The sequence below is a fragment of the Battus philenor genome, unplaced genomic scaffold (assembly GCF_028537555.1).
Source record: "Battus philenor isolate CCGP_79_NKW_IND1 unplaced genomic scaffold, ilBatPhil1.0.hap1 SCAF_9, whole genome shotgun sequence".
Taxonomy (NCBI): domain Eukaryota; kingdom Metazoa; phylum Arthropoda; class Insecta; order Lepidoptera; family Papilionidae; genus Battus; species Battus philenor.
Window position 1 is genome coordinate 3,821,958 of NW_027181759.1, and position 15,169 is coordinate 3,837,126.

Consider the following 15,169-nt stretch of genomic DNA (forward strand, 5'->3'; position numbering starts at 1 on the left):
AATTAATTTTTTTTTCTGTCCCTGCAGACTGTTCTACCAGAATTTATATAGCCTGTCGCATTCTTTAAAAATAATAAGAAATGAATGTGTCATATTTGTGAAGAATTACTTCATACTGGGTGACGGCAAATAAGTATAAACGCTTGAAAGCTTATTGCTGGCCGATGAGCTATAATCACCCCATTAAAAATTTTACCCCTACAACCTATAATTCTGTATAATGTATTAGTTGCACTACAATATTTGTTGTAACATCCTTCTATTTCGTCTTACGGTTTTAATTTATTCTATGCTAGAATAATTAATGTGTAGTAAAATGTTACCTACTATTCTATTTTAACTATGACCAGTTTTTACCGTTACTATGTAAAAATTAAGTCCATTAAATGAGTCTCTCTTTGTATCTCACGCATGCAAACCGCAACAGACTATGCTAATTGCTTTTAAAACAAGGCAACGGCTTCACAGAACAACTGCGGCCTGTGGCGACGATTTTATTTGACTTTTCGAGTGCCATCGTCGAACTGCGCAAACAACTCAGCCAATGTCAATGTACCGCCGCTTTCTAAGATGAATGTAGTCTTAAGAAACCTATCAACTTTTATGTCTGGTTCTGTTAAGGATGCACTTCGACGCCATTTTGTTGTCGCCTGTCATATAAAACCGCTTTTGCTGGTTTTACAACCCGTAATAATTTTATTAGCCATAAAGTCAAAACAAAAAAGATGTTTAAATGCACAGAGCAATTAAAATAGATATACATGTCAGTTATTATGTCTTTGATCGTAATTATAGAAAGTATTTTATATCAATAATTCGTTACAATGATTTTCTTTTAAAAATGACAATATTTATCGTAAGTCTTAACAAGTTCTTTTTTTATTTTACAGAACATTGACGTTGATTGTGGTCGCTACAGCCGTTGCCTGCGCGACACATGCATCGCATTCAAATGACAACAACCTGACTAACGACAAGAAAGAGCCCACTACCCACGAGCTCCTCAGCTCACTTGGCCTCAAAAAACTGCGAGTTCCAGCAGCCCATCACAGAAAACGACTTGCCGAACAGGGTAGAAGACACGGTACAGGAGATTCCAGAATGTACGTGATCAAGCTACCGCCAAACACGAGCTACTACAGTCATGCAGAACCCGCACCGGCAGCTGCAAGAACGCTACCCTTACAAATGACTAGTAACGGGAAACCAGCTCGAGTATACCATTGGAACTTGCCCGTACTACATAAGATTGCCAAAACTAGACCACAAGCAAGATTTGACGACGATGTTATCGACGTAGAAAGCACGCCTACCTGGCCAAAAGGCGCAAACAACCACCCGAATTCCATAGAAGCTTTGGCCTATTACGTCCCAGCAAAGAAACCTTCTCTTAGGAAATATTACTCAGGAAACGGAAAGCCAAAGTCCTTTTACGTTCTTGAAAAGAATAAGCATTCCGCGCAATATCATAAATTGTTGCCATAATCGAACAATTTAAAAATCACAGCATGGAATAATGTCCGTGTGTTTATTTATATTTAGAGAGGATGTATGTCGACATTAGATTTCAATATGTGCATAGCTTCTCTATATAATTTAGAGAAAAATATGTAGTAACAGACTGTAAGCAAATAATTTAGTATCTAAATACTAATAAAAATACCGGCAGTTGAAGTAATAACTCCGAGTCAAATAAATAAGCAACCAAAAAAGTAAAAAAAAATTAATTTTTACTTTGTAACTTTTGAAGCAGTAACTTATGACTTATGTTTCAAATTTATATGTTTTCTACATAATGCCATGGGTGTTTTAAACTTTAATAAGATCATTAAAGATAACTAAAACACTTAAATGTTTTGATAACTGTTTATTACATTATTGTATATTTTTCAATTTTTGACAATATTTACAAAGGATAATAATTTCATTTCCGTCAACGATATTTGACGTTTCTCTATTAAGCCATCATTAAAAACTATTATCAACAAGTAGAGTATTAATTAGTGATGTATTATAGTTGGTCAGCTAACATGTACATAATCGCTTATCATTTTAGGTTTAGTTGATGAATAGGTGCTTAGATATTTTATTAAGACTGCAAAACGAATTTAAATTATTATCGTTTAGACATTAGTATACGACGCTGCATTTTAGTTGAAACAACGAATGCTAGTTATAACGTATTTAAAATAAAATATTATCAAAATGAAAGAAAAATATCAGACTTAATAAGTAGGAATACTCAAAAAGTTTTATTGATAAAACAAAATGGTATTTTTCTTTCATGTTGAAATATTTATAATGCTGCCAATTGCATTTACACGTTTTTTCTTACTGTAAGAATTATCTACTTAAAATGATTACTAGATATACATTAAAATAAGCGGCATCTGCATTGTTCACGCTATATTAAAGATTTGTATCTATATTAAGGATATGTATTGTGAAAGTGTAGGTCATATGTAAAATATTTGATCCAATAAAGGTCTTTGAACGAAATAATAAATAAAAATAAATAGCAGTTATGTATTTTTTTAGTTATTTCTTTAAAAATCATCCCATACTCCCTAATCTACTATAGTGTAGTATCAATAACGAGTTAATATAATTCAAGCATAAAAATGTATATAAAATTATCATTTTGTATACACTCGAAATAAATAAAATACGTTTGTGCTTACACGACAGGACATGTACCATAGGCAAAAATCTCTTTTGATAAGTGATTAACGGGTTTATTATTAAATTGACTGATAGAGACTGTCTATACGGTATTTAGTTCGCCATAACGCGTGTATAGAAAGGCCTAAGAATATATTTTTAAATTGACAAAATATTTATTTTTATTTTCACTTAGTCTTAAACTCATACTTAACGTATAAGCATCTAATAGCCCACATAAAAAGAACAATTAAAAAGAATAAAAAGTAGAAATAATTGATCAATTTGATATCTCGATTTCGCACACATTCGCTTCGGTTTCTTTAAATGTTTTCACCCATACTGGTCAATTTCATACATTAGTCATTGTGACGCTTTTGAAAAATGTTGCCATTATTGGGACACGGTGGATTTCAGTATTTTATTTTTCAACGAAAGTAAACAATTGAAACAAAAACAGCAACTTGAAATACTTATCGACAAAAGTAACAAGACAAATACACACCTAAGCGGAAAATTATATAATTAAATATGTATACAAAGTTTTTTAAATTTTATTATTTGAACTGTATGCCTTTGCCCTTTAATACTTACATTGATTAGAATTTGTATAACATTTATTGACACTGCAATTTTTTTTTTGAAATTTGTAATTTTCAGTTTTTTATTACTACCAAACATTACATTTTATTATTGAAAAAATCTTATACTATTAAGGCAACTAACAACTGAATACGAAATTAGTATACTAGTATAGAATACATAAATAATATTTATTACAAGAAAACCAAAAAAGCTTTTGACTCAAAAACCTAGCATTGAATCACTGAGAATCTAAACGGTCGTCATGCATCCCACAAAATAGTTTTTTGCTAAGGAAGTAGAATAACGAGATTGAAAATTAATATATCAAGGTTTCTGAAATAAGTATTAACTCTGAATTTAAACGCACTATATGTTATATATCCAGATTAAACTACCAAATCATTTAATATTCGTTATGAGTAAAATTGGTTACTAAAACGTTGAGTAAAATCATGAATAAAACGTTGTAAAATTCCTTTATTCAAAAATCTCTTTGGTTATATTATGTAGTCTGACTGGTTTCGATATCATTATAGGAGTATTTTTTTTAAAAAAAAACGCTTAAAGGGATAAAATCCGCCATTACACCCTGCATGTAAAATTATAAATTAAAACGTAATATATGTAATTCTAAAAACAGAAAAATTAAACTTTAAATAATTAGCAACGACATAGAGAGTTTGGAGTTAGCCGCAAAACAAAAATGATGACCGAAATAACGAGATTTTTATTCAAAATTCTAATTCTCTATACTTGTGGTGCCTTAATACATATTAATTATTCATGGAGTAATACACTATGACAGTAGGATTGAAAAGGAATAGATCATTATGAACTTTTACTGCCGCGTATCATTGACTTTGATCCTAGCTGTCACAATCAGTTGAACACAAAAGCCTGAAGTGATTTCGAATAGGTGTGTTTTTCATAATGATTTTGTAGGATATACACATTTTTATTCATCAAATATTTACGAATACGGTTAGGAAGTTTGGATGCATCCTTCAGTATGTTTTGATTTTTTCAGATCGATTAATTCATCAAACGATGACAGTAAAACAAATTGGTGTCGTTAATTAATCAGAACTCCTAATTTTCAACAAGATGAAAATTATGTTAACCAAACGCAATTAAACTATAATGCATCAATAAAATTACTTGAATTTGAAGATTAAAATACCTTTATTTTCTATCCATTATTTAAATATAAAATGAATATAACCGTGTAGTAAATTAAAAAAAAAAACATAATACAATGTCGCTCTATAAGCAAGACTAATGGTAGATTATTGAATCATCGAAAATTATAGGCCCAGGAAAGTTTTAAAGAATCAAACTTAAATTAGACCAACTAATTATAACACAGGCTTCTAATAACAGTCCTAAGCCGTAAGGTTTAGATTTTTTTTAAATAATTGCTAAACATTCTTTTTCTTTTACAATTATAAGTTAAAGAAAGTTAATTTTGATCAAAAATAATGTTAACTACAATTCGAATTGAAAGGCTTTTAAATTTCAAAAATTTTTTTTAACTCTTCTTAATAGACTAGTTTGGAAATAATTGAAATAAATTAAAACTATAACATAATATTTGTAAGTATCTTTGCTTGTACCATACGAAAAACAGTAAAGCGGTGTTCATGTAAAACGGTTTGTCATTGTTGTGTTTACACGCTCAGATTTTATCAAATTATTTATCTACATCTAGTCTAAAATAATACATTTCACTGTTGTGTAACATGTTTACATTGACAACAGCGAGTTTATTAAAAAAATGTTTGTCCAATAATGGCGAACTAGTTTATAAGTTGAGATGCAAATGTATTAATTTAGTTTAAAAAGTGCTACTAATTTTTAACAAAACTATTTAATGTCATTTTCTAGATCAGATTAAGCAATATTCGGTTTTTTGTACGTGTCTAAGTTTTATTTTACCTGATATAACATTTTTTCCATGCTGATTTAATAATTTGTAAAGTTTATTTTTCTTTCCAGATTTTCTAGTAATAGCAATACTATTTGCGCGTAACAACATGGTGGAGGCGGCAGTAATTGTCAATTTTCTAAAAATGTTTATGTTTATGGAATAAAAGTTATCATTTCGTAAAAATGTCTTCAACGGAACCTTCACAAAACAAAACATGGGAACTATCCCTTTACGAACTCCATCGTACACCTCAGGAAGTGATAACAGATGCGACCGAAATCGCGGTATCCCCAAGAAGCTTACACAGCGAACTTATGTGTCCTATTTGTTTAGATATGTTAAAGAAAACAATGACAACGAAGGAATGTCTCCATAGATTTTGTTCTGATTGTATTATTACTGCTCTTCGGTCAGGCAATAAAGAATGCCCAACTTGTCGCAAGAAGTTAGTATCAAAGCGTTCCCTAAGACCAGATCCAAACTTTGATCTTTTAATTTCCAAGATCTATCCTAGCAGAGATGAATATGAAGCTCATCAAGAGCGGGTGCTAGCAAAACTGAACATGTCTCATTCACAGGCGTCGTTAGTAAATTCTATTACGGAAGGAATAAAGCTTCAGTCGCAAAATCGACCGCAGCGTTCAAGAAAAAATCAGGAGGAGAGCAGCAATCCGTCAAACTCAAACGGTACATCTGAAACGACGCCAAACGGGAACAGTTCCACAGTGCCCAAAGATGGGACATCCTCAACTGGTAACCCAACACCACCCGGACAGTCTACATCCAACCCGGCGTCGGTGCGAAGTACGCCGTCTCCGGTTCCTTCAAACGTAAGCTCTGTGTCAAAAAACACAAGCACAACTAAAAGGGCAAAGTCTGTTCTTACATCGGAACGCAGTGAGGAAAGTGAATCTAGTGATGGCAGGTCTGTTCATTATAAACATATATAAATATACCAAAATAATCGATTTGGAAAGAAGTAACATGCTTCAGGATTTTCCAACCATTTCTAGAAATGCTTTCTTTGCCTGTAAGGGAGGTTTTTTAATGATTTAATATATTCACATTCCAACATAAACTTCATTCATTTTGATAAACTTTACAAATTATTTTTTTCTAGTTTAATTATTGTTTAAAAACCTAAGAGTTATTCCTAATTTGATTATTACTCTCTTTAGTTTTTTTACTGTTGTGAGAAAAAAACAATAAATATATATTACATTAATTAAAAGTTTTACAATGATCCTTTAATGACCTATGGTATAACAAGAAAAATAATATTGTTTGTCATAATCTTTATATTATCAATTCATATTTTATACATGTTTGTGACATAATTATACATAAATATATGAAATATCTATCTGACACATTTTACAGTGTCATTTCAAGTTTTATGTTATTAAAATTCATTTGAACTTAAGGCGGAGAAAGCAAGAAAATCCAGATTACCTTTACATTTTATTTCGGATTATCTTTTTTTTAATTTTATGTTTGTTCATTTGAATCCACTAATATACATACAAAAGCTATCAGCAGAAAATCACATGTTTTTGTTTTTAATCCCATTTAATGTGTAATTTTTTCAGAACTGAAGGTGAAAACTCAATGGATACTGAGGGAGAAGGTGAACCACTAAACCCAAACGAAATAGAGTTAGTATTTAAACCTCATCCTACTGAAATGACTGGAGATAACCAGCTTATGAGAGCTCTGCGAGATAGTTCTGTGAGATATCTCAAAACCACAGCTAATGCATCAGGTAAAATGCATAAATTAATATATATTTTTATATCATGTTATATCCAGTATAAATTTTGGAACAGAAACTAGTTACATGTAATCAAAAACTTTTTAAGCATAAACATAATAATTATTATTCAATGTACAAGTTCCCTAAAACCAATATTATCATGTCAGCTGATGGATGCAAAGCTCAGGCCTCTACAAAATATAACCATGATGAATGAGTTCCATGTATATAATTCAATTATTAAAAGATATTAATTTTGTGTTTCAGTGGACCATCTAAGTAAATACTTAGCTATGCGCCTCACATTAGATCTAGATGCAGAGTTACCAGAAGCTTATCGTCTTCTTAACTTCTGTATATATGTAGCACCATCACCTGGCCAGTATGTACCATTGGCCGGCTCACAGACACTGAGGCAGATTAATGATAAGTTTTGGAAGGTATGTATGCTTTTTAATAGATATTATGTCACAATTAACTTTATAATGATTAAGCTCTGCATTGTCCATTACATTTTTTATTGTAATTTGGTCTTCATCATAGTATACACATGGTATGCTAGTTTTTTTTGGTACTGGCAGTCACAGCAGACTTCATACTTTTAACAATTATTGGTCTGTTGCCGTCTGACAAAAACATTACCTAATGTGTTTCACTGTGTACACTTTATTTAATCATTTATATTTTAAAACAATTATTATGTCCAAAAAAAAAACTATTTCATACAAGACAATACATAGGTGATTAACCAAAGCCTTTTTTGTTCTGACTATGTCAAATATTTGTCAGCTAGAGGCCAGTATTTTAAATTATTCTGTTTCTCTGTATGAACCTACTTCTCATACCTTAACCATAAATTTACCATACATTTTCCATATTTTATCTCCAAAACAAAGCATTTTAAGGCAAATATTAAATATCTTACACTAGTCCTCAAATAAAAGCAAATTGATTGAAAGATCAATATTTATTTTATGCCAATAAAATTGGCATAAAATAAATATTAATAATATTAAATTTATTAACATTAACTCTAATATTTTTTTAGGTTAACAAACCACTGGAGATGTACTATTCATGGAAGAAGACTTAGAAAATGAATTTCATTTTAGTTATGCTTACAAAACGTAACTGAAATGTCAATGAGGTGATATTTAAGTGTAACAAAAGCATTTTGTCTTTACCCATAATATATTTTTAATCTGTGAGACATGGACTCTTATGGTTATTAAAAAAAGATGGCATTTATGCAGTAATTCAATGGAATTTGATGTTTTGAAAATGTTTGATGTATCATCAGAGTATATGTATGTATTATCACTAAAAATAAATGGCGTTTGTAAATTTATGTTGGAAAAATATTGAAGTAATGCAATGTACATGTCACACACTATATTTAATAAAATCAAGAATATGTCTGTACCTTGTGTGAATAGGATGATAAATCATTGTGTATGTGTGTATATATATTTATATATAAATATATATATTGATTTAAATCAGAGGCTCTGGTGGCCTGCAAGTACATTCCCAAAACTCAACTAAAAATGACTCCTTACAAATTGTATTGTACTAAATACAGATTATGCATGTTTTATTTTAAAATAATATTGGCTTACACTGTAGGTGAAGTCAAGCTAACATTGTAGTTCTTCATTATCAAAAACAGACAAATTTCATGGACCCTTGATTCTAACTTGTGATGAAAGTGTCAACACTAGATGAATATCCTGTGGACTCTGTGAGTCCACCAAGGACCAATGATTTAAATCATAATAGACATTAAAATTGCTGTATTTACATGGTGAATAGATGAATAGAGAAAGGTAATGTTGCAAGGGGTATATTTCACCACACATACTAAACTTGAGAATTTTCAAAATCAAACCAAAAAATAAAATGTTCCATCTTGTGACAAAAACTATTTTTGATCTGTTATCTTATTTACACCTGGTACAGAAGTGTTTTAAATACAAGTTTTGTGTTTTTTATATGGACTGCACTTGAATAAAAATGACTATTGAAGAATTTTACTTTGAATTTGTAGCATGTTATTCTATTTCTTATAAATTATATGTATACAGAATATGAGTTCATTACTTTGTATAAACATAGTTTGTTTGTCGAAGAAATGAACACCAATCATCATTTTTGCATCTTGGATGTCAAAAAATATAACTTTCAAAAACTGTGTACAATTTTACAACTTTTAAAATTAATTGTATAATGCCTTGTGATTTACAGAAATCACTACAATCAATTTATTAATTTTATTACTTAGTTTTTATCTACAGAATTTTAACATGTGAACAATTTTATTCTGTGAGCAAATATTTAATCTGAAATATTTTTTGTGCATGCAAATGGATTAACTTACAACTTTTTACAACCTAAATACAATTTATAATCTTTATAATCCAAATTATTGTAAGTATTTCAAATAACTTTGGTACATGAATGTGAAATGTTATGAATTATTATTTACATTTATATTAATATTTTTTGGTGTACAATGATTTTGTGCAATTTATTATATGTTAATAACATTTGTTATAATTTGAATATTGATATATATTCAACTCCACTATTGATATAGTAATACCAGTGTAATAACATAAAACTTAAGTTTTATGAGCATTATTAAAGGGATATCATAAAAATTTGTTTGTTTAAATAATTCAACTAAAATAAGTTGCATCTACATGCCTAGTGCCAGTGTTTCATAATAAAACAATCTAAAATATACACAAATTTTTATCACCTATAAAAATAAAAAATCTTCATCTTTCAATATTTGAAGAGAAAAATTTACTAGTATAATTTTAATGTATTGTTACTTACCAAGAAATTTTGTAATAGAAAATTCCAAAGTATTATGAATGCTGGAATACTTCAGTGAGTAATGTAAATTTATCCAATACTAATATTTGAGTTAGTCATACTGTCCTAAAGTCCATTAAATAAAATATATGAAATTATTTATTATTCTGTTAAATTAAAAGTAAAATGTATAAACTGAAGTTTACCTTTCTAATAAAAAAAGTTATAGTTTTAATAAATAATCTTTGAGTAACAACACTACTTAAAAATGTTATGCTTTCTGGTAATAAATACTTAGGTATTTAAACAGTTTCAAATATTGATTATTAAAGATAATACATCTTAATTTCTTTAAATATAATTTTGGTTTGAACTTTCTTCCTAAACAAAAGCTGGGGGGAAAGATTTAAATAAAACTATTAAATGATTTCAATTCAATAAATACATTATATTTACATAATATTAACAACATATGTATCAGAAAATTATGAGAAATGTCTGTTTCAAAGTTTTATATAAATAAGAATCACAATATTAAAATGCAATTAGCATATTCTTCAACATAGCTTGTTTCACCATATACATATCAAAGAAATTTTTATTTTGTTGTGTAGTTCAGTCTTATAAAAAAAAGGTAAGTACTGTCACAACAATGGCGCGAAATTTTAAACGATTTAAAAGCAAGGCACTGTATGTAACAATATTAAATCTTATCAGTTGGTATAAAGTGTCTTCTAAAAGCGTTATATTCTCGTCGAAGTGCTTTAGTGGTTTCGACTTTTAATAACTTCAATACGGCTGCCATATCATCTTTGTTTCCAGAATCCCTAGCAATAGCTAACTTTTCCATTGTTGCAAAATCCAAATCTTCTATACGCTCCGCTTCGTCTAACAAGCGATCATAATCTCTGAGGTAACTTCGGTAGGATGTACTTTCAGCATCTTCAGTATAACAAAGCAATCTTTCGATATGTTCTAAAAAATCTAAAGTTCTTCGCCCATCTTTCATTTTTGTAGTGAACATAAAATTTCTGAAAAGCCGCCGTCCTTTTTCATCATTAAGAACGTTTTCAATTTTGTCAGTAAAACGATCTAAATCTCCTTTTGTTATTTCTTCTTGATCGTCACATCCACAAGCGACAAAACATTTATCCATTTTATTATCATTTGGACGTCGTCACTTTGGTCGTCTCCATAAGGTTATCGATTAAATAACTTGAATGACAGAATAAGAGTCAAAATATTTCATTTTTAAAATATTTAAATTTATATTCGACATAACACTAATATATATTTCAAAATTATTTTAAGTTCACACCGCTTAATTTTACACATAGGTTAACAACGAAAACATAAATACTCAATATCACATCCTTCTCACGGAAGGAAACATTGCTATTTTAAATTGAGTTAAATGCGCAGCCGCGATTTATTAATATCACAGAGTACTATCACCAATATTGAGCTGTCAGTGCAAATGAATAAATTCCCAGGACAAGATACTGAGAAAAACGTTTAATTTTTATAAATGTGATTCAAAACATTAGGTGAGACATGACTGACGGTACAAAACTTGTCAAAATCTCATAGCATTACATCACGTCACGTAAAAAAATGTCATGACCTCGAAAGTAATATATTCATGGGAAATATCGCAAGTTGAAACAATGGGCATTTTGTACTCGAACTCAAGCTTTTCTCTATGCTGGTCATTCTACACACTTGTTATGAATCAAAGTTTATTTTTTTTAAATTACAAAAAGTTTTGTTTATTTTTTTAAATTACAAAAAGACTTTAATTTGGTTATTTGATGTTATTTTATAACATTTTTCTAGGGTTGTCTTTTATATCTTTTTAACTAGAAGTAATTACGTGTACTAAACGTGTTACTAAAAAAATACCTAATCTCTGGATTATAACAGAATATATTTAATATAATATAATATTTTCTTAACATTATTTTATTATTTATATATTTTTGTAATATGCATAAAAAAATATTAATAAAAAAACTATTTGCATTTTTAATTACTACTTTTAAGATCCTTCGCGCGATTGACGTCGTGCAAGCTGAAATACTACGGCCTATTTTAAATAGTTCATGAACCTTTCAGTTCCGTGAATGCTGTCCTGATGAAGCTGTAAACACCTCCAGGGCTATTAGCACTAATTTCATCCAATACAATATACTTTTTGTAAATGTTCAACTATGTTTCAATTAAATTAATTAAATTTTTGTTGCTATTAAATAACAATTCACCAATTTCAAATTTGGCAACAAAAATACAAGGAAAAAGGAAATTTGTTTATTTCTATGCATATAATTTTTTTACATTTGAATAAAAATTTTTTATTCAATATAAATCTTTTACATCTTGTTTTGTTCTTATTTCAGAATTTTATTCAAAAATTTAGATTTATACTTTGATAAACATTATATAAGGGTTCATTAAAATATACTTACTTTTCTTGTTTTTTTTTTCAATATTATTTTATTTAAAAGTCTATACCATGGATTCATAGAGATAACCTTACTTTTATTTTCGATATCTGAAGTGTTGTAGTTTACGGTAATTGTCAAAAGTTCGGCCATTTTGCTAGTTTTACGGGAACTGCTACACGTGTTCTGTAGGTTAAACTTTAAAATTGTGTTTAAACTGAGATAGATATCTTATAAAAGAAAAAGCTATAGTTAGTTTTATATTTCAGGTCATAGCAATGGCAGTTACTAAGAAACCCGCGCCTAAAAAGGCACAATTGCACCAAAAGGCTGGTAAGAAAGGAGTCAAAGGTGGCAAAATCCGCGGCAAGGGAATGAAAAGGAAAATCAACTTGAAGTTCACGATTGATTGCACGCACCCAGCCGAGGACAGCATCCTGGACGTCGGCAACTTTGAAAAATACCTTAAAGAACATGTTAAAGTTGAGGGAAAAACAAATAACCTAGGAAATCACGTTGTCGTCGCCAGGGACAAGACTAAAGTTGCTATCAATGCAGGTTCGTGCATTTGAATAATAATGAATGTTTATTGATTCTTCTAATTATTAGTTACGAAATTTAATTGTATATTTGACATGGTTAAGTACTGAATAATTGTGGTTGCTAGCTTGCGGCGAGTAAAACGAACTCACCTTTTCAATCTCTAAAGTACAAATCATACCTTTTTATTATAATACTTTGTATATTCGTCTTATAAATTTTTATTATGGTTGGAATGTTAATTCACTTGTGGACTTATGGGAATTAGGTAGAACTTTCGTGTAAATATACCTGATGCTATCATTAGAATGTGCCACTTAATAATGCGGTAGTGATGAATGTGGTACTTCATATAATTTTGTATTTCATATTCTTTTGGCATCAACTTTATAAATTTTGAGACTTAAGATAGAGGTCTTTCTCTTTAGGGACCCATGTTTAAATACTATAATTGACATCTAAGTATCTTATTAACTTGTTGGTTTCTGTGTAATAAACAATGCAAAAGCTCTAGTTGATGTAATTGTGCAAGATCTCAATATGACACTAACCAGCTGGATTAATGGACCTATAAGAAAGGGCTTTTAAGTAGTTGATTGTAAAAATATTGTAAGCTGAGCTCTGTGCTGTTTCAAATCTAGTGAAGTTGCAAATTCCGATGCACAAATATAATATATCAATATTCCAAAATATGTTTTTAATATATTTCCATATTATTACATATCATTAACTGTATTAAAATTTTTGGTTCTGGTATTTTTTATCTTACCTTTGATATCAAATATAGTCTGGATCTGACTGTACCTCTAGTTTTAACTTATTTTTAAATAAAAATGCATATAAAGAACATTGTTGTGGTTTCAGACATTCCCTTCTCCAAGAGATACCTTAAATACCTTACCAAGCGGTATCTTAAAAAGAACAACCTGCGAGACTGGCTTCGTGTGGTTGCATCTGCACATGATGCATACGAGCTGCGCTACTTCAACATCAATGCTGACAGCGACAATGAAGACAATGAAGATTAAACTGTTGATAAATAAAATAGTTTTACACTAACACAGTGTTTTTAACTTTATCTCCCATTTATTAGTTCAGAACATCTACATGTTCCCTTAATAATTCTTTGGAAGTTTCTTATAATTTTTGTATGAAGTATGTAGGTTAAAAATCTAATATTTTATTTTATAGCTGCAAGTTTAGAATGTAGATATTAATGACTTATAACATATCTATTTAGATCAAATAGTATCTGCTTTATAATTAAACAATGGAAATATCAACTTTAATTTAAATTTCTTTAAAATTATAATAATTAAAATAAATAAATGCATCTAGCATTAGAAATGAAACAGTGCAGAAAACTTAGAATCAAATTCCAATATTTAATTTTCTTGTATTTGTTTAACACTCAATAATGAATGATAGAGGAAATTTTTAACATTTCAATGGTATTGTTTAGTTAATATCTGATTTATTGAAATGTGGTTACTAATGTCCTTTCCAAATATAGTATTGAACATTGTTCTACTCAATATTAAGAATTATACATATGTAAATATTATTGCAGCTTGCTTATGACCATAATATAAAAAAAAAACGTTTTTGTTGTTGATTCTTATGTGATATATTATAAGATATTATCACTAAAGATTTTGTTATTGATGTTTTGAAAAGATGTCTGTTATGTGCACTTATTTCCATCTTATACTAACTAGGTTTTGATCATGCAGTTCTCATTTTGCTATTTTCTACCACTCTTTTAATAATATATCATTAATCTATTAATTCTATCACAAAAGTAACCATCTATCAGCATTGTGAAATATTGATATTCTGTTTTTTATAATTACATCTAGTATCATCTATCCAAAGGATAATAATTAATAAAATATACAGGAGGATTGTATATAGACGTAAAAGCTTTTAAAGGGGTGAATGTATTACGCATTTGTCAGCAAAAAACATTAAAGCTTCTACCAGTGGCGTAGCTATGGTATTTGCGGCTTGGGGCAGATTGAGGCTTGGTGCCCCCCCCCCACCCCCCTAAAGAGTAAATAATTTCAAAATTCAGAACAGAATGTAGTTAATATAATTTTTTTTTGGTTCAAAATAATGATAAATGTATATAAAATAACATTAGATCTTAATAAAATTTATTGGGAAAATTTAAAAACGAACGTTCCGCGCTTTTTGGCCTGCAAAGTCATTAATCACATTTTCAAAATCAATAGTGTCGACTAGTTTGAAACACAGATAAGTGTTTTTGTGATTTAGGGCCCTTTTAAAAAACACTTTTTGTGTTTTTTAAAACACTGTGTACATTATAATTTGTAACCGTTTACTTTTTTAATAATCATATTATTTAACAACTTTTTTAGTAAAAAAATAGTATAATTCGATATTCTTTTTATGTTATTTACTTTAAATTATACATCATTA

General features: G+C 29.1%; 3 protein-coding genes across 3 annotated transcripts in view; all 3 read left to right on the top strand.

Annotated features, from left to right (window-relative positions):
- The window catches only part of LOC137932396 (uncharacterized), a 61,276-nt gene extending 59,579 nt beyond the window's left edge, over nt 1–1,697 (top strand). Inside the window, exon 2 of the mRNA XM_068776001.1 lies at nt 891–1,697. Within this exon, the coding sequence (XP_068632102.1) occupies nt 891–1,485 (595 nt within the window). The 3' untranslated portion in view covers nt 1,486–1,697. The remainder of the gene's footprint in view (nt 1–890) is intronic.
- A 3,580-nt stretch (nt 1,698–5,277) lies between these two features.
- On the top strand, nt 5,278–9,307 carry Sce (E3 ubiquitin-protein ligase Sce). The gene is made up of 4 exons (XM_068775698.1): nt 5,278–6,098; nt 6,763–6,935; nt 7,194–7,366; nt 7,975–9,307. Exons 1-4 carry the CDS (start codon nt 5,356–5,358, stop codon nt 8,017–8,019), a joined length of 1,134 nt encoding a protein of 377 aa, XP_068631799.1. The 5' UTR covers nt 5,278–5,355; the 3' UTR covers nt 8,020–9,307.
- Nucleotides 9,308–12,270: 2,963 nt separating this feature from the next.
- Nucleotides 12,271–13,786, top strand: LOC137932049 (large ribosomal subunit protein eL22-like). Its single transcript, XM_068775607.1, has 3 exons — nt 12,271–12,375; nt 12,457–12,745; nt 13,592–13,786. The coding sequence occupies exons 2-3, from the start codon at nt 12,466–12,468 to the stop codon at nt 13,753–13,755; spliced, it is 444 nt and encodes a 147-aa protein (XP_068631708.1). The 5' UTR covers nt 12,271–12,375; nt 12,457–12,465; the 3' UTR covers nt 13,756–13,786.
- The last annotated feature ends 1,383 nt before the right edge of the window (nt 13,787–15,169 follow it).